This window comes from Seriola lalandi, unplaced genomic scaffold, assembly GCF_002814215.2.
Source record: "Seriola lalandi dorsalis isolate HSWRI2012SDOR001 ecotype SW California unplaced genomic scaffold, Sedor1 jcf7180002053745, whole genome shotgun sequence".
Lineage (NCBI taxonomy): Eukaryota > Metazoa > Chordata > Actinopteri > Carangiformes > Carangidae > Seriola > Seriola lalandi.
Genome location: NW_019524298.1, coordinates 3953 through 22466, shown reverse-complemented (window position 1 = coordinate 22466; position 18514 = coordinate 3953). Strand labels below are relative to the sequence as shown.

General features: G+C 41.6%; 1 protein-coding gene across 2 annotated transcripts; it reads left to right on the top strand.

Annotated features, from left to right (window-relative positions):
- Nucleotides 1–16114, top strand: mindy1 (MINDY lysine 48 deubiquitinase 1). 2 transcript variants are annotated; one of them, XM_023401736.2, is made up of 12 exons: nt 1–143; nt 3001–3771; nt 4912–5163; nt 7089–7309; nt 8245–8302; nt 9030–9094; nt 9488–9646; nt 10557–10659; nt 10856–10998; nt 11180–11368; nt 11454–11624; nt 12479–16114. In XM_023401736.2, the coding sequence occupies exons 2-12, from the start codon at nt 3435–3437 to the stop codon at nt 12542–12544; spliced, it is 1764 nt and encodes a 587-aa protein (XP_023257504.1). In that variant the 5' UTR covers nt 1–143; nt 3001–3434; the 3' UTR covers nt 12545–16114. The 2 variants fall into 2 exon arrangements, with proteins under 2 accessions (XP_023257504.1, XP_023257505.1); XM_023401737.2 differs by lacking the exon at nt 1–143 and adding an exon at nt 806–1162.
- Nucleotides 16115–18514: the final 2400 nt, after the last annotated feature.

Below are 18514 nucleotides of genomic sequence, written 5' to 3'. Positions count from 1 at the left end.
TGGCTGTGTCAGAAGGTACACGGAGTGAAAAGGTGGAAGGTAAAAGTTTTGTCCAACGTATTTGAAGCGTGCTTCTGACGTGGCTGTGTTCTCCTCATATGAAGCTATTAACTAAACCAAACAGAAGAAGTCTGGAAAGACAGGTACATAAAACAGTGTGTAAAGTAAAGCCAAGTGCTGCACCTGATATAATTGTCCTGAACCGACGCCAAACACCATTCAAATTACTACTCGGTTTTGTTGCTGTGATTGTTGGGTATGCCCGGGTGAATTGTGGTTAAAACTACTTTACTTTCTTAAACTAGTGGTTCTCTTTTTCTAACTCCAGCTGTCGGCCAGCGGCGAGCCGAGCCGCACTGACTAGACGTTGTAAAAAGTAGATCTTTATTTCAAACACACACTGTTCGGATACTATGTTCGCTGGATTTAGAAGTGTCTCCTAACGAAGAGGTGGAAATGTTAATTAGTGTGTGTAATTGTGCTGGTAAGTAAATTAATGTAATTCACATTTTTAAATGGAGTTATGCATGGTCATTATCGAACACAGTGGGGCTGGCCGTGTGCTAGCAAACTTTATTTAAGCAATCGTGGGAACGAACATCGTAGTGACCGCATTGTCAAGTCCAAAGTCTTCTTGTGTTTGTTTTTACTACATCTACAGTTTGGACTGTCAGAGTACAGAGTGCTTCTGTTTCATCAGTAATAAAAATTAAAAAAAAAAAAACAGAAAAAACTTCAGCGATGGCTAACGGCTAACTGCCTTTTAAAGATGGGCGGATGTGACGTCAGGGGGTGCTGTTTGTGCCCTGCGGTGGGCGGGGCCTGTGAGCGGAGAGGAATGTAAACAGCTAGCACGCCCGTTCACCCGCCACAGTTAGCACGGATCAGACGTCCGCACCCCGTGTCAGTAACCAGCATCTTATTTAGCCGGATGTTTGTTGTGACGTGGATGCCGGGGTCAGTGCCGGGTCCCAGGCGGACTTGACTCAGTGTCTCTGCGGAACAACAGCGAACTTAGCTGAGTTAGCTCGGAGAGCTAGCGTCGGGTTGGCTAGCTCCTGTAGCAGAAAGCAGCTTAACGCGGAGCCGTGAGTCGCAGGTTTCAGGGTTTCTGTCCGGTTTCTGCTGAGCTGGTGCGACAGGCCGGAGACCACCATCCGCAGTAAGTACAGACAGTTACAGTGTGTAGTTTCACGGTGAAGTGGTGGTTTGTTATTTGACTGAGCAACGTTACGGGAAACTTCAGCACTTGTTTGGTTGAGTACTGACTGTCCTCGGGGACTGAATCACTCTCCTCCTCCTCAGCCACACATTCTGATGAACTGACAGCCACATGTTCACACTTCTACTCCCTGCTGTACTCCCACAATAATAGATAAAGATCCGAACTGTGGCGTCAGCTCAGGAAAATATCAGGTTTGGCAAGGTCACCTGTACAGCATCAACACCCAGTATGTAACTGGAGGACCGCAGTCAGTCCTGATGTACCTGACATGGATCACTGAGCAGGCCTACGTGGCCTCAGGGGTCCTGAACCAAAGCCTGTTTATGAAATTACTTGTTGAAAGTTACAGAAAAGACACAACATGACCACAATTTAAAGAAACAAACATTAATCGAAAAGCGAAAACCAAGCAAATGTAAACAGATGTAAAATAACACCTGGGTGTGCAGCAGGTGTGCCTTAACTTGATTAAAAGTGAAAAACTCCTGCACACTGTTGAGCTCACTGTTGGTGCTACACAAACACCAGTAGGTGTATCAGAAAGGTTTGGACCTGAGTATTGATCTGTACTGAAGTTTCATGACCTTCTGCATGAGATCAGTTAATGTGATGGGTTTTTACAGGTGAGTCACAGGGTTTTAGCCAAGGTGGCACAGACAGGTGTTAATCTGGGATCTGTTTAGTTGGTAGATGACAACTGGGTTTACTGTTGTAAACTCTGCCCTGTCTTCTCAGAGTGAAGGTTTTATTACATTAATGATGTTTTTGTTAGCAGAGGTGCTCCTTATCCTATGTGAAGTGAATGTGTAGGTACCACCATGAGGCTCTAACCTGTTTCACCTGTTTTGTCTGACTTGTTGTCAGTGTCAGAAGACATGACATTTCATTTTAACTGTAGCTATGTACAGTTGAACTGTCCGTTGAAATCATATTAATGTCCCAGTGGTGTCATCAGGCTTGGAGACAAACTTTGAAATATGAAGCTGTTCACCAGGCAGGTGATAATGAAAGACATTATTCCAGTGCATTATGGGAAATGTAGAATCAGTGTTTTCGAACTTAAAGTCAGGAGATCTCGGCCTCTGCTGCTCAGGTCTGTATCCCTCAGTTTTACTACTTACAGATAATAATGTTTTTCTCTCCTTCTGTGACAGTGATGGCTCCAACTGTTGGGAGACAGATGTGAGGAGGCTCCTCTACTCAGAATGTGTTGATTTCAACATAAATTGACAAATTAAGGGTTTATTCTTTCAGTGGTTTGATTTCCTGTCGTTTATCTGAGTCCAGGCATGGGCAGACTGTGAGACAATGAGCCCCTGGGCACAGACAAGTAAAAGGTCCCCTTCACCTTCTATATAGGACCCCCAGACTGAAAGACATAAAAATCACTATAAATGATGCAATGTGGCAACACGATGCGATCGTTGTGTCTCTGTGGTTTTTGACTTTCAGACATGAAAATTTAACAGCCATTAACAGTTATATTACCAAGCGTTTTTGTTGTATCCAACTGGAAAATAAATTCTTGAACTACTTATTTTGTCTTATTGTTTGCTGTCCACAATTCTGTGACTGGTGTGATGGTTAAACAGGTATTTTATTCCATTACGATTAGTTGATTGCCATTTTAATAATCGATCAATAATTTCATTCATTTTTTGAAGCACAAATATCAAACACCGCTGCTCTACATCCTGTGTGGTGTCAGCTGGTGATGAGATTTACTGTCCAGCAGCATCTTTAATGTTTGATCCCTCTTGTCTCCTCCTCCCCAGGTGTGGCAGGACGTCTGGGACTGTTTCGACGACAAACGGAAATAATCCCCACACTTTATCTGACAGTCACGTTTACAGCCACAAACAGGCTCTTTCTCTTCATATTTTCTACCTTCAATATCTGTTTGTTCATAAGGATTTGACCTGTGTTTGTTTTGTGTAACTCTGAGCTGGTGGTCAGCACATAGGAGTCTCCCGAGGGCCATGTTAAAGCTTCAGCTGCTCACTGTCAGCTCCTCCGTCACACCTTCATCTTAAAACAGCGTCTGTGAAGCCTGTGAACTTGTGACCAGAACAAACGTCCTGACACTGAGGCTGTCTCTGATGAAGGTCTCAGCTCCTACACTTTGTCTTTGTGTACATGAGGACCTGGTGTTTTCTCTGTGAAGCGGCGGACCTTGTTTCTCCAGAGCTAACCAGTCGATCATCTGACGATGGCCGAGTCCAGCTCGGAACCGGCAGCTGCAGAACTGCTGATCGAACCCACTCTCACCACAGAAACCGTCTCCAAGGAACTGATAGTAACCACGGTGACAGAGGGGTCGGGCCGAACGTTGGGGTCGGACACCGGAGCCAAGGTCCCGAGCAGCAACGGGGATGCCGACAGTCCTCTACCCAGCAAAGAGGAGGCCACGCCCACACCACAGGAGTCCTCATTGGTGTCGTCTGAAAACGGGACTGTAACCACGGTCACCACAGAAGAAGAATCTGTGTCCGCTTTGCTCAGACACATTGGGACTGAGGGAAGACAGAACAGAGCAGGAGACCCAGGTGAGGAGAGACCAGGTCCAGAGTAAACCTGTCTGTCTGACTGTAAACTTGCATGTTTCAGCAGTGGTGATGAGTAGACATACGTGTACATGCAGCTATCGCCCAGAATTCATAGCACCAGAGTTATGATGTAACTGTTGTTTTAATGTCTCACAGCTCAAACTGTCTTTTTATCAAACCTTTAGTTCTGTTTCCACAGATGAAGAAAAGATGTTAAAATGTGGCTGTTGATATGAATTAGTAAAATGGAAAAAAAAAAATCTTTTTTTTTTTTTTTAAAACTGGTTAATTCATCCATTCATCAACTTCCTGTTGACTGCTCACTCCAGGTTGAGATCAAGTTTAATGATCAGCTGATTATAATATGAAGAACATGTCTGGAAATACTGACAAAAATGTGAAGAAATGCTGGTTTTCTTCATATCTCTCACAGTTAAGGCAGTGTGATGGTGAATCAGATATTAAATGACATTTATGTGATGTTAAAGAGGTAACCTGGTGAACCTGCTGACACCAGCGATGGTAACAATGACCTCATAACCTGACCAGACTGCAAAACCTGACAGACTTATTTATGTCAGTGATAAAAACAGCTAACATGACCAAAGTTTACAGGGACTCTGACACAGATGGCAGTTTCTCTTACAGGAGGACCCTGGTGTAGTCACATACTGTGAATCATCACCGGTCATTGAAATGTCTCAGACAATCTAAATTTTGATATGAAATAATTTTATAATCCGATCCATTCTTCAAAGGGAGGGAGGAAGGGGGAGGAATTGAACTGATGGTCTAACACAGTGACTGTACATACAGCTTAAAAAAGGTGTTGGTGTTCAGTTTCTGTTAGAGATGTTGGTTCAGAGGCTTTGCTGTGTCCCAGCTGGTTAACATTCAGGAAGTGGAGACTGGAGCAGGGAAACAGGAGACGCCTTCAATCAGCCTTTGTTGTTGTGGGATGTGATTGGCTGCAGGCCAGAGTGTGAGAGAAGGCAGAGACTCTGCTTATTAACACAGTGTTCAGATATGACCATTGACTGTGATCTTCACTAGTTCATCTGTCAATGAAAGGTTTTACTGGTGTCCTCAGGACATCAGGGAGCTCTGCTCTCTAATCTGTCCCTGGTCCTGTGTCTGTAGGTCTGGAGCTGGACCTGGAGGACAGCTCATCGGTAGCCACGGCAGGCGGTTCAGAGGACCAGCGGGAGTCCACAGACTCGGCGTCCTTCTCCATCCCCAGTCTGGAGCTGTCAGACGGGGTCACGGCCACAGGAAACTCCCTGGACGTGGATGACGGCCTGTCCTCGTCCTACTCTGCTCTGGGCGCTGAAGGCTGCTCTCTGTCCACCGAGGTCCCCAGTCTGAAGGGCGATGAGACGCAAGAAGCTGCAGGTGAGACGTCCACCAATGTTATTTTTAACCAGATTTGATCTTGTAACGCAGCGTTGTTCATGCTGAGGTGTTGAAGAAGAAAAAAAATTATGACAGAGCTGGTGTCAGGTTTTTATTCCCACAAAAAAACAGCAGGTAAATCAGTAATGGAAACAACTATTTGGTAGATATATATACTTTATTTATCCCCTTGGAGAAATTCATGTGAACTGTTAGTTACACACACACACACACACACACACTCTGCTGGCTACACACACACACACACACACACACACACACACACACACACACACACACACACACACACACTCTGCTGGCTACACACACTCAGGATTTGTGTGTGTGATGCCGGTGTTTTATGTGTTGGTTCAGTTTGTCTTCAGGACGTTTGATGTAAAAGGAGGAAGCAGAACTATAGAGTGATGTGCTGACATGTTGACACACAGAAACACACACTCAGCAGTGATGTCAATGTTACTCACAGATTGTTCACTGCGGCTGCAGCAAAGATGGCCTCACTTGACAAACAAGACTTACTGTAATCTGAGTCCGCTGTTACATGAAGTTCACGTACATGGACAGGTGGTTTTTGAGACATAAAGAGAATTTGTCAGTTTCTTTTTTTCATGGAAAAATGACTGAAGTAACAAACTGTTAAATTAATGTCATGTAGATGGTTTTTCTTGATTAACTGAATAGAAGTAACTTCTATTTCAATCTCTAATATCCATAAATATCCACTTCTGATCGTCTCACTGACACATCAGCCCTGTTGATGTTATGAAGATAAATAAAACAGAAGTTTGTCATCCTCTGCGTAAGATGCATCTTACACATGAAAAACATGTTTGTTTTTTTTTCTTTTTTCAGGCTGAAATAAAATATGTCACTGTAGCGTTTTTTTACACAGAGATCCCAGTATGTTACTGTCAAGACCCTTCATTATGATGCCTTTACTTGTTTACACTGAACCAAACAAAGTCGATATGATGCCGCCCCAGTTTGTGAGTTTAGAGCATGTTGACGTTCAGAAGTCAGAGGTGTAACACAACAGCTGGCATCTGTCCCACAATGCCAGCTCTCACTTTTACACGGATGTTGTAAAAGTGAGAGTGACTTCCCCCCACCAGAACAACAATGGCCTTCTTATTCTGTGTTTGTCTGTTTTATACCAAACTCTGAGGCAGAGTAAAGCCACGACACTCTTCCCTATGTAACAGGAGTTTGTGTGTTGAGTAAAAATAACAGAGCGTCTCCAGCTCTGTCTGTAACTCCGCTGTGACTTGTCCTCATCAGCTCCAGTGACTCATTCCTCATTTACAGGCTTTAGTCTGATTTAGTTCAAGCAGAAAACAGTGACAGGGTGAACAGGGCGAGGTGAGCCTTCACAGAGGTGAATCACAGGAATAGAGTGGTTCAGTGAGATTAGAGGAAATTACAGGATGGAGAAACAGAAAACACTGTGCTGCTCGAGTCAGTGTTTGAAACAGTGAGAACTCATACGGAGGAAGATGAAAAGACTCTGGGCTGAAGAGTTTGTTTTGTTCTTGTTCTGTGGAGTAAATTGATTGCTGAAAAATGCATGTTACAGCAGCACAGAGGCAGGTGAAGAAAAAACAAAGAGCTCTTTTAATAAGAATCTAAAACAAGATAAAATCAAATAGAGTTGAGATTAAGAAATATATATTAATATGCAGGTGAGATTTGAATAATAATTCACATAAACACTGTAATATGAATATGTAAAATATATTTAACAATGTACACACTGTACAGTATTATAGAAATATGATGTAAAAGTAAAGTAAAGTAGAAATCATAGTGAACAGGGATTTTAACCATCAACACATCAGAACCGGGAAAAACCAGCTGTGGAAACAGTTGAAGTCTGTGTGTGACTGTAGTCGTCATCTTGTCCACAGGGGGCGCTGTCGCTGCTGCAGCAGCAGTTCTTCCTGCTGCCGCTGCCGCTGCCTCGTCCTCCACAGCTGCTGCAGCTGTGGAGCCCAGGCCGTCCATGCCCGCGTACTACCTGGTGAAGTGGATCACCTGGAAGGAGAAGAAGACCCCCATCATTACTCAGAGCGAGAACGGACCCTGCCCCCTGCTGGCCATCATGAACACACTCTTCCTGCGCTGGAAGGTAAAACACACACACACACACACACACACTCGTATCTCTAATCAGGTTTATTTCTCCACTCTCTAAGTATTTTAAGTTTGGCCTCAGATCTGGATGACTCACCAGGAGCTTCATCATCAACACTGAGTCTCTTTAATTACACTGTGATTATTGACTAAAGCCCCATACAGTCAGAATGAACATGAAAAGGAGGGGGTGGGCAGGGGTGGCGCGTGTCTTCACTGTAATTTAACTCATGGTTCTTGACATTTTAACCCTGGTGAAATAACAGGATCTGGTCTGTAACAGGCACAGACATCCAGCAGGACAAAGCCTAAAGCGTCTGCAGGGGGACACATCACCTGCTACCATGACACACAGTTAATATGTAGTTTATATGAGTCTTCATACTGGATCCGTGTCTTTGTGAGGGGGCAGAGACTCTGGTCTGAGTCTGAAGGACGAACTGCAATAGTCAGACCTGCCGAGCCTCTGATCCTCTGTTTACTGTCCACACCTGTGTTACACTGGGAGCTGTTTATGATTCAAAGAAAGAAAAAAAACCTGGTTAAATAAAGTTAATATATAAATAAAGGTAGAAAATCATTTGTATGTGGCTCCCTGTAAAAAACCCATGGTCCTGATCCAGCTCCAGATCCCAACTTTGTTGCTATGACAACAGCTCCAGATAAATGTTTAACCAGCTCTGAAGAACCAAACAGCCCTGCTCTGAGTCTGCAGGTAAACCAAGACTGTGTACACGTCAGTGTGGTCACATGACTGATGACTAATTTAAGTGAGCTGACCCTTTTAATCCTGTTCTTTATTTGTTAAACCTTAGCATCATTTGTACTCATTGTGTGTGCGTGTGTGTGCGTGTGTGTGTGTGTGTGTGTGTGCGTGTGTGTGTGTGTGTGTGTGTGTGTGTGTGTGTGTGTGTGTGTGTGTTCGTTCAGGCAAAGCTTCCTGCTCAGACTGAAGTGGTCACCACCGAGGACCTGATGGCTCACCTGGGTAAGATCTCATGCACACAGAGGTGTCAGCCAATCAGCTGCTGAGTTTACCTGTCAGAGGGTTTTGAGGGTGGACTGCTCTGCTCTCAGTGAGTGTGAATAAAGGCTCAGTATTTAAAGCAAAACTCTCACCTGTCTGACTCGCCTCTAGTGACGTCATCATCAGTAATAGCATGATGCAACAAGCCTCTGATAAATTGATATACCAACGATGGTTCCCCCAACACCTGGAGTCAGAGCATCAGTGAGAAATCCTGACTCGGACAGGCCGACAAGCCTTTGTAGCTCCATCTCTTTCCCTCTGCAGCTGGTTCAACACGTAGAAACCATGAAATTCAACAAAACGCAATGACATCACTCCTATCTTCACCTTCCTTCATTGACCACCTGTTAATTATAGGATTGTTTTTAACAAGCTCTTGCTCCAAAAAACATTTCTGAACTCTTCAGTTGTTGTTATGTGCCGGATCACAGGTTTTCTGTGTCCTCAGTGTCAACCCTCTCAAAAACACAAACGGACATTTTAATATCCACAGACTACAGTCTGGGCTACCTTTAGTGTCTGTTGCTGCATGTGTTGATTTTATGTTTTATTTATTATGAACTTTATTGTTGTAATTTACCTGCTCGGGTGTTGCTATGGAAAAGGAGCAGTCAGCTGTTACTGTCTGATGTTTATCACATGATAACAACAAAGTGATGCAGTGATGTGTGTGTTTGTTCTGTAGGAGAGTGTGTGTTGTCTGTCACACCCAGAGAGAAAGCTGATGGGATGGAGCTCAACTTCCAACAGGTACACGCACGCACGCACGCACGCACGCACGCACGCACGCACGCACGCACGCACGCACGCACACACACACACACATATCTGCTGAGACAAACGGCAACATGAAAATTTATCTTTGACCTTGTAAGTCGTAGTTTGACAGAATAATCCCTTAAGTCCTTAAGTCCCTTACCTGCTTTTTCCAGAGCTTTCGACTGCATCAGATAGTCTTCATCAGTGAAGTAACTCACTACAGAGGAGCTTGAGTTGAGATTAGTTTGTCGAACATGAACACTGACTGAACAAAAGACTAACTGTGGAGCTATGACTGACGTGTGTGTGTGTGTGTGTGTGTGTGTGTGTGTCTGTGTGTGTGTGTCTGTGTGTCTGTGTCTGTGTGTGTGTGTGTGTCTTCAGAACATGAGTGATGCCATGGCGGTCCTCCCTAAGCTCTCCACAGGTCTGGATGTTAACGTACGTTTCACTGGAGTCACAGACTTTGAATACACACCTGAGTGCATCGTGTTCGACCTGCTGGACATCCCACTGTACCACGGCTGGTTGGTCGACCCACAGGTAACACTCAGCTTGTGTGTGTGTTTCCCCTGTTTGTGTATGTATCTATGACGGAGCATGAGATGGAAATATCAAATCTCATGTTCAGACTCAATCCGACAATGTGTGAGTCCGTCTCTCAACACCTTCCCTCCTCTGTCTCTCAGCTCTGAGCTCATTGGTTCCTACTGAAGATGTAGATCTCAAGAAAACTCCTCACAAATATATAGTTTAGTGTACAGCTGCTAACTGTATCTTTTATCAGACAAACAGGAGGAAACATATAAAGCATTTGTTGGGGACTGTTTTCAGTGGCGGATTAATCCATGTTTGGTGCTGTAGCGAGAATTTGTGGCAGCAGGACTGTGTGTGTGTGTGTGTGTGTGTGTGTGTGTGTGTGTGTGTGTGTGTGTGTGTGTGTGTGTGTGTGACTGAGTCAGAATAAACTACAGTGTGTGTGTTCATGGTGATGAGGGAACATGTCGCCCAGGGACACAGTGAGACTCACACAGTGTTTTAATCAGATCGGGTTCAGATATAACATTAACAGCACTTGTTAGTATGAGGCAGTCAGAGCTGTTTGGTTCAGCTCGTGAAGAAAAAGTCAGAATGTGAACAGAATTTGTGAATAACGAGCCTCCATCTGTCTGAAACTTGTTCTGTGGTTGTGTTTATGATTCTACAGCAGTGATCGGGTTGTGTAAGTGAACCTGTGTGAATATGAGAGTAACAGAACAAACACACTGATGTTTACTGTGACTGATGAACACGAACCAGTGAAACCAGTGGAGCTCTGTCAGTCTATAAACATGGATGGAAAATGTACTGTAGGTAATTAGTTGTTAATGATTCATTAGCAGAGATTGTGACCACATTATCCTTCGTGTGTGTGTGTTTGTTTGTGTTTGTTTGTGTGTGCGTGTGTGCGCAGAGTCCAGAGATGGTGGCTGCTGTGGGGAAACTGAGTTACAACCAGCTGGTGGAGAAAATCATCGACTACAAACACTCTGCTGACAGCAGTCGAGTCAGTGAAGGTAACACACACTTGAACACGAACGAACACACTCATAAAAACATGACCACGCACACAGCACACTCTGCAGACACTGACTGTGCACAGAGGTCTGATGAATCACCCTGTTTGTGAACCAACAGCTCTCACTGTGTGTGTACATATCTGTGTGTATGTGTGTGTGGTGTCTCTACATGATGTGTGTGTGTTTTCTCCAGGTCTTGTAGCAGAGCAGTTTCTGGAGTCGACAGCGACTCAGTTGTCGTATCACGGTCTGTGTGAACTCAACACGACGGCCAAAGAGGGAGAGATCTCCGTGTTCTTCAGGAACAACCACTTCAGTACCATGATCAAACACAAGGTGGACACACACACACACACACACACACACACACACACACACACACAGAAGGAGGCTAACTGTGGGTCAGGTGAACTGTGTTCCAACTGGTAGCTGAAGGCGTTTAGTGTGGACAGACACAAACTTACTGGCTGCTTGTAATAAATACCTGTTGTTAATAAAGTTTTCTCCTCTCTCTCAGGGTCACCTGTACCTGCTGGTGACAGATCAGGGTTTCCTGCAGGAGGAGGGTCTGGTCTGGGAGTCTCTTCATAACGTCGAGGGCGATGGGAACTTCTGTGACTCTGACTTCAGACTGTGTCATCAGAGAGCTCCGCCCACCTCCACCCTGCCCCCCACGGCCCAGGACCAGCAGAGACAGATTGACCAGGTGAGACAGACAGACGGACGGACCAGGTGGTGCTGTGACAGAGCTAGTTTAACCAGTCACTGACTGATCTTGTGTTTGGTGTTAGGACTACCTGGTGGCGGTGTCCCTGCAGCAGCAGCAGGGCGGGGCCCCGGGGCCCCTCAGTGACCTGGAGTTGGCCCGTCAGCTCCAGCAGGAGGAATACCAGCAACAGCAGCAACTCCAGCAACAACAGCAACAGCAGCAGCAGCAGGGATCAGTGCAGGCAGCACAGCAGGTAACAGAGACTCACAGCTGGAGTCTTGTTTCTTAGGCAGCATGGGCTTCCTGAATTAACCTGAAGTGTTGCCTTAAAACATCTTTACCTAATTTTTAATGCTTGTCGATCTGAATTCATAAAGCATGAAAATGAACTGTGTTCATGATGTAGCTTTTGTACTGTCACTGTCACTTCTTCAAAACATCAAGTTTGAATGAATTGGAAGTGAATCCAGTCACTGTATGAATAAACTGTTAAAGCCGTCGCTGTAACAGAACGGTTCCAGGGTTGAGGTTCTTTCAGATAGATTAACACGTGTGTTTTAAAGGAGACTCCACAGAGAGGAACTTGTTAGTTGAGGATGTGATCATCTGACCTTGCTTCATTATGTCACTGAAAATGTCCTGGAAAATGATCTAAGAGGCAGCAGAACTTCATTCAGAATCCTCCTGTTTCTAAGTTTTCTTCAGTATCGCAGTGATCCAGTGACAGCTGTCTGTACGTCCATGATACAGTGCAAACAGGAGCTGATCACAGCTGATTCAGCTGCTGTTAATGAGACAGTTTGACTACATGGAAACAGATACAGGCTCAGGTTATAGCCAGCAGCTCACTCAGTGACTCACCTCTTGTTTTCCTCCCCTGTTGCATAACTTCACATTCTGCAGTGTTTTTAAAACAATTATTTTATATCTTTTGCTTCTGCTTATGTTTGAAATCTGTGAACCCTGTAGTAAATGTAAACATCGCCATCTTTTAAACATATAATATCTAAAACTGAACAAACCTTGTAGACCTTGGTAACCACTGAGATAAATCAGCGGTCTGTTCCTTTAAACACATGGTGACTCATGTTGGCTTCCTGTTTGCAGGTCAGAGGTCAGGGGTCACAGCAAGCCAGGAGGAGAGACAAGGACTCAGACTGTATCCTCCTATAGACTCTTCATCATCTTCATCATCTGTAACACACACAGACACAGACACACACACAGACACACACAGACACACACACACACACACACACACACACACACACACAGTCAGCTCGATGCCAAACCCCAGTGCTTTGTTCCACAGGTGACAGTTTGGGAACGTTTGTAAATTTGTAAGAAGTGAAGATGAAGTCTGGTAGAACACACAGGTACAACTGTAACAGTCTTTATAAAGGGTTTGTAACACATAACTAATGTCTTTATTAACAGTCAATAAAATCATTTACGGATGTTAAATTGATCAGTTATAAATCATATATAAGATACATTTATGGAGCGTGTGGAGCTGAAACAGTTCAACAAAAAGAAAATCTAAAATATTTTGCTTTTTTCGCAGTTGTTTTAGTGCTTATAGACAACAACATAATGAGATCAGCTCTGGTTTACTCATTTGATTAATTACAAAAATTAAACTTTCTAATTAGCCATCAGTAGAAGCGAACCAGTCATCTGCAGTTACAAAAGTTCAGTCATTAATTAAAGGTCTTTTTAAAAATCCAAGAGGTGTGTGGATTTAAATACCGATCAGTGGTTAAAAAACGGATTTTGTCTCCGATTATCTTTGGCTTTTTGCAGAAGGTCAGAGGTTAAATGATTCATTTGAACGTTTTACCTGAAGAAAAGATGCAGAAAAATTCTTGCTGGAGAACGAACAGCAGCCACAACTGACAACCCAAAGGTTTTTCTTATTGATGGTTTATAGCTGATCTATAAAGCTTAGATAAATGATTTATTAACCGTTAATGAAGTGATAAGTCACAATTGTTGACATTGACAATGGCGCCAAGCGATGATGAAGGAAAATTGGTGAAAACCTGTTTATTTGATCTGTAATCTCTTTTATTGACCAGAATGACATGAGCAGTTTTTTCTGATGAAACCAGTTTCACCAGCTGAAGCCACGTTTCTGCATTAATTTTTCCTGCTTGTTTTCACACCAGTGGAAAATAATAATGGATCAGAGTCATTTTACATGTTTTAGAAGAGTCGGACAGTCTTCTGTAATTCTTCTCTTTTATGAAAACTTGAATTTATGGAGCTTTTTAACCCTGAAAGTGCATTTACAAAAGTAAAAGAAAATCAGGTTTTCTCCAAATTCCACTTCTATATTTCATGATTTTGACTTAAATTTTTCCATCCTCTGTGAATGATCCACCACAATTAACATTAAAAAGTTCCTGTTGTTGTTATGTGACCCCCTCTGAGGAACTTGATAATTTCCCAGTAATCAGCTTCACTGCAGATGAAACTAAACTTTAAACCAGGACGTCAGCAGAGACCAACCATACAAAACTCCCTCCACTGATTTTGTTTCCATTGATGCAGAAAATAAGCTCTGAAGTTCAATAAAGTTTTTCATTTTGATAACTGTTGATATCTGGCTCCAGTTATAGAGGAAGCTCCTTTTTAAACCCATTATTCATTTATTACTGGAAACAGAATCTGTATATATTTCTGGAGTGAGACCGGGAACGTTTCAGCCCCTGTTCATGGTCAGACTCTTACACTTCAGATTTGTAACCGTGGTAACGGGACTGTAAGGCAGCAAATGGCTTTACCTTTATCCACAATTTTTCTAGAGACGGTGTCAAATCCAACATTTCTCAACAACTGATGAGCAGGCTGCAGTGGATCAGAAGGACAGTGTATCGTGTGAACACCTGAGTTTTTTTGTCAAAGCTCAGATGTTGTCACTTTTTTCCTTCTTTAGTTGTAGTTTGAATTTTAGATTTCTCTCCTGCTGACACTTAATTGGAACTTAAGGCTGAACTTTCGCTAAAATTAGAACCAAATTAAATCTTACTTCTTTGAAGTTGTTAATTAGTAATTTACCTGTGAAATAAAAAGTTACGTGAAAATAAATAAACCAAAATCTAATGTGACATTTTGTTGTTTTACTTAAACTGTGTTTCATTAAAACGTGTTTAATTACAGCAGGTAATCTTTTATGTTGGTGCCAACATGAACCTTTTTCATTCTGACATTAGAGCAACACTTTTTTGTAAACCTTGTATAAAAACATTTTTCTACAGAAACAACAATACAATCTAAAACTAAATGTCACAGCTGCTCAAAAACATTTCTAAAATAAAATACAGGGAAAAAAAGATTGAAATGACAAATTTGTGATCACAGCCCGAGTCAGGACAGAAATCTGATGATGTGTTCACTGCCTCCTGTCAGTGCTCGTCTGTTCTCACAGGTTTGACAGCTGGTCACATTTGTTGACTGCAGAGCTTATGACTGAGCAGAACTTTGATCTGTGTGGAAGCTCGAACCTGCCTGGAAAATAAACGGATAAAAGAAATGATACAAGAATAGTTCTTTTGAACTAAATATTTTTTAATAGAAATATAAGTAGAATTTCTATCCTGCTGTAATAACCGAGATTTTCTCATATCTGGACTTTCTGATTAAACATTTTGACTGTAGTTATGATTTAATTTCAGATAAAGTTTTCTCTTATTTCATCCTAATGAGCTCATTTAAATTAGATTTGTGACTTAATTCTTTATTGAAAACACATTTTTATTTATATATTTATGACTCAGAATCAGAGTGTAATTTTGTCTTAAGTCAAAATGTTGATGTATTAATGACTTAAAATTTTGAGTGTTCATCAAGATTTTTAATTTATCTATCTTATTATTCTTTAATACTTAGTCAGAATTTTAACATAATATTAATATATATGCTTAATATAATCTGCACTCAATATACAAGAATTATTTTTGATTTATCTGTATTTATATCTGAAAATTTCATCTTAAGTGAAAATGTTGATTTATTATCCTATATATAACTTATCTGATCATTTCTGACTTAATATCTCAGAATTATATTTATAAGTTAAACAGTTGGTTCATTATCTCATATTTATGACTCGGTGTCTCAAAATTTTGACCCAATAACTTAAAATTTAGATTTATAATATTTATTTCCATCCAAATATTTCATGTATTTTTGTCTTTTCCTGGCAGATTCAAGCCTCTGTACATTTAAATCTGTTGAGGAAACAAACTGGACGAGAAAAAAAAGTTTCTGGATCAACTCAAAAATACCACAGTCGTTACTGAAATATAACTGTCTTTCGACTGAATCCATGTTAATTCTGCTGCTGATTCACAGTCCTGGTCTTAAGGCATTAACAAAAACCAGGGCCGGCTCTGGTCTCTGAAATGAACCAAAACCAGAACAAAAATTCAGAAACGCACTCGTCCTGATTTAAACAACTTCTTTAAGCCACGTTGAACGGTTAACATCTTAAACTGAGAAATAAAAGTGTTCTCTAATCAGATGTTGGTTTCAGAGAAGTGCATTTAGCACTTACAACTTTCCCATCATGCCTCTGTGAGTGTTTCGGGGCATCGTCGTTACTTTCTGTCTGTCATCTGGTATTTTTTTCTTTGGTGTGATTGTTGAGCTTCAGTCTGACTGTCTGACCGCTGCCATGCTCTGTTCAGCTTTGTATTTAATTTGTCATGATGTCAAATTGTCAATAAAAACAAAACCAAAGTTTGAGGTGTCTTTCACTGATTTGTTGAAAAATACAGATTTAACCCAAAAGAGTCTCAAGTCTTGTGACCCGTTTAACTTTTCAACCATTTTTCTACGTTGAAGTATGACGCAGCAGCTCCAAAGTTGGTTGTTTCGAAGACGTCTCCCCATTCATTCTCTATGGAAAAGTTTTCGCCTTTCATCACTATTTATGTTGCCATGGTTACTCAAATTGCTTAGAAAAGTAGAGAAGGTAAAGAAAAGCAAATCATTCCCGATTGAGCCACACGCATTGATAAATATGTATTTATTGTCTGGGTTTTCTCCACCTAGCATGCTAGTTAGTATGGCGCTGTCCTTGCATGTTTTAAACATGCCTTTGCTAAAAAATCACAACCTCCGTGCTAAATGTTTAAATAAGTATTGGTCAATGGTATCCTGAATACTAATGAGAACCTCAATCCATTTCAGCCTGACTTCACAGCCCTTCACAGGACATGACAAGGTTACAAGTTACTCTCTGTTGACTCTGGGAAAATGCCATCTTGGTTTTAATAGATCCTAGTTCTGCCTTCAACACTCTGGATCATGGCGTCCTTTAACTCATCTCAAACAGTGGGTTGGTATTAAGTCTACAGCACTAAACTGGTTTAAACTATATAAACGGGCATGCCGCTAGTATAAACATTAGTATACATTACTGTCTCTACATTATGTTATATTGTAGCTCATTTTCTTTAAGTCAGAAGCTCATACTCACCTTTTCTGTCCTCAGTAAACAGCAGCTCAAGTGTCAGAGTAGGAGGAGTAGGACAGAGAAAGAAATAATGGTTAGTAAGACAAATAGTCCTTGAACTGCTAAATAAGTGACATTATATTTAAATTAATAAACAGGCATTTAGCTAGTATACCTCTTACTCACCTCTTTCATTCACAGTTTACGGCAGCAGCTCAGGTGGTAAAAATGAAGAACAATAAATAATGGTTAGTGAGAGACAAATTAAATGTTAATGAATTATTACACTGATATTATACGTATAAACAGGTGTAGCACACGCTGTGTAGCTAATATTACTTCCTCTGTTTTTATATTAGTCTATTCTAGATCACTGTTTCCTTCCAGTCAGAAGCTCGTACTCACTTTTTCTGTCCACGGCAGCAGCTCAGGAGGAAGAGGAAAATATATAATGCTTAGTGAGGCTAATTATCAAGTAGATAATAACAATAACAACTAGAAAATTCCAGGGAAATTTTGAGTGCCACGGGGGCTACTGCCGGGATGAGTACATGATTTATTTCCAGTGTTCAAAAGTCAGATCAGATCAGATTCTGGTTTTGAGAAATGTCTTGATATAAAAGACTCTGATATAAAACAATGTCACATCCCTCCACCATGTATTATGTGGGAAATATCTCATATTCTGTGTTGTTTTTTTTAAATAAAACAAGAGGCAACATGTCTTCAAACTGGCATTTAAAGGGTTAAAATCCTGAAAACTAATAATCATTTGGCAGGTTTGAGCAGAACTGAAGTGGTTTAAGAGATTTATGCAAAAAAAGCAGAAAAAAATATTGATATATGAGGATTTTATAGCATTTTCTTTGTGTGTCCTTTTTTGGACGCGAGGAACCCCAGAGGGTACAAAATGTGTTACCAGTGTATAATAGACCTGTAACAGTTACTGACATTAGATTTTAAAAATATGTCAAAAAAAGACACTTTCTTGCAGAAATCCATACCTTCAGCTGTAACACAGCCAAAATGATCAGCAAATCAAAAAAGAAAAGTGAAGAAAATGTCCAAAAAAGGACAGAGGGACCCCTGAAGGTTAATAAATCCCATGAACCGCTATTTAAATTACCACTATTATGTTTTTTTCTGTGCTAAATTTAACATTACTGGGGAGGAGAGCAACGCGACTAGAAGTGACAGCGAGAGAGGGCTAGTAGCTTCTCCTCTCCTCTGTCTCAGCGGAGACCGTCACAACTTCATTCACTCTTTCAACAAAACAAAAAAAAAAGCTACCAAGGAAGCAGTAAATGGACTTACATATTTAAGACCTAACTAAATGTAATTTAAGACCTAACATGCGGCTAATGTAAAGCTAGCAGAGCTTGGAGAGTTGGTTATCTGGTTGCTAGGCGCACGCAGGCACACACACAGGTCAGGAGCTGCCGTTGCCATGGCAATGTGAAAATCTGCCCAGAATTTGGCTTCTACATCCCAATGAATCCCAACAACTATGTCTACATTTTCAGAAAGAATTATTTGTCTCCTTTTTACGGTTTGGCCGCGAGCTCGAGTTAAAAATAAAAATAAAGGTTATTTTTTACTGCTTCACGCACTCTAGCCAACTGACGCTTTCACTCTAACTTTGAAGAAAAAGTGATTTGCACTCCTCCTTTGAGTGCTCACAG

Excerpts from the sequence above, each read along its gene's own strand:
- mindy1 (XM_023401736.2), top strand. The coding sequence starts at position 3,435 with ATGGCCGAGTCCAGCTCGGAACCGGCAGCTGCAGAACTGCTGATCGAA. Across the intron at positions 7,310-8,244 it reads CACTCTTCCTGCGCTGGAAG|GCAAAGCTTCCTGCTCAGAC; the intron begins GTAAAACACACA and ends GTGTTCGTTCAG. Across the intron at positions 11,369-11,453 it reads AGCAGAGACAGATTGACCAG|GACTACCTGGTGGCGGTGTC; the intron begins GTGAGACAGACA and ends GTTTGGTGTTAG.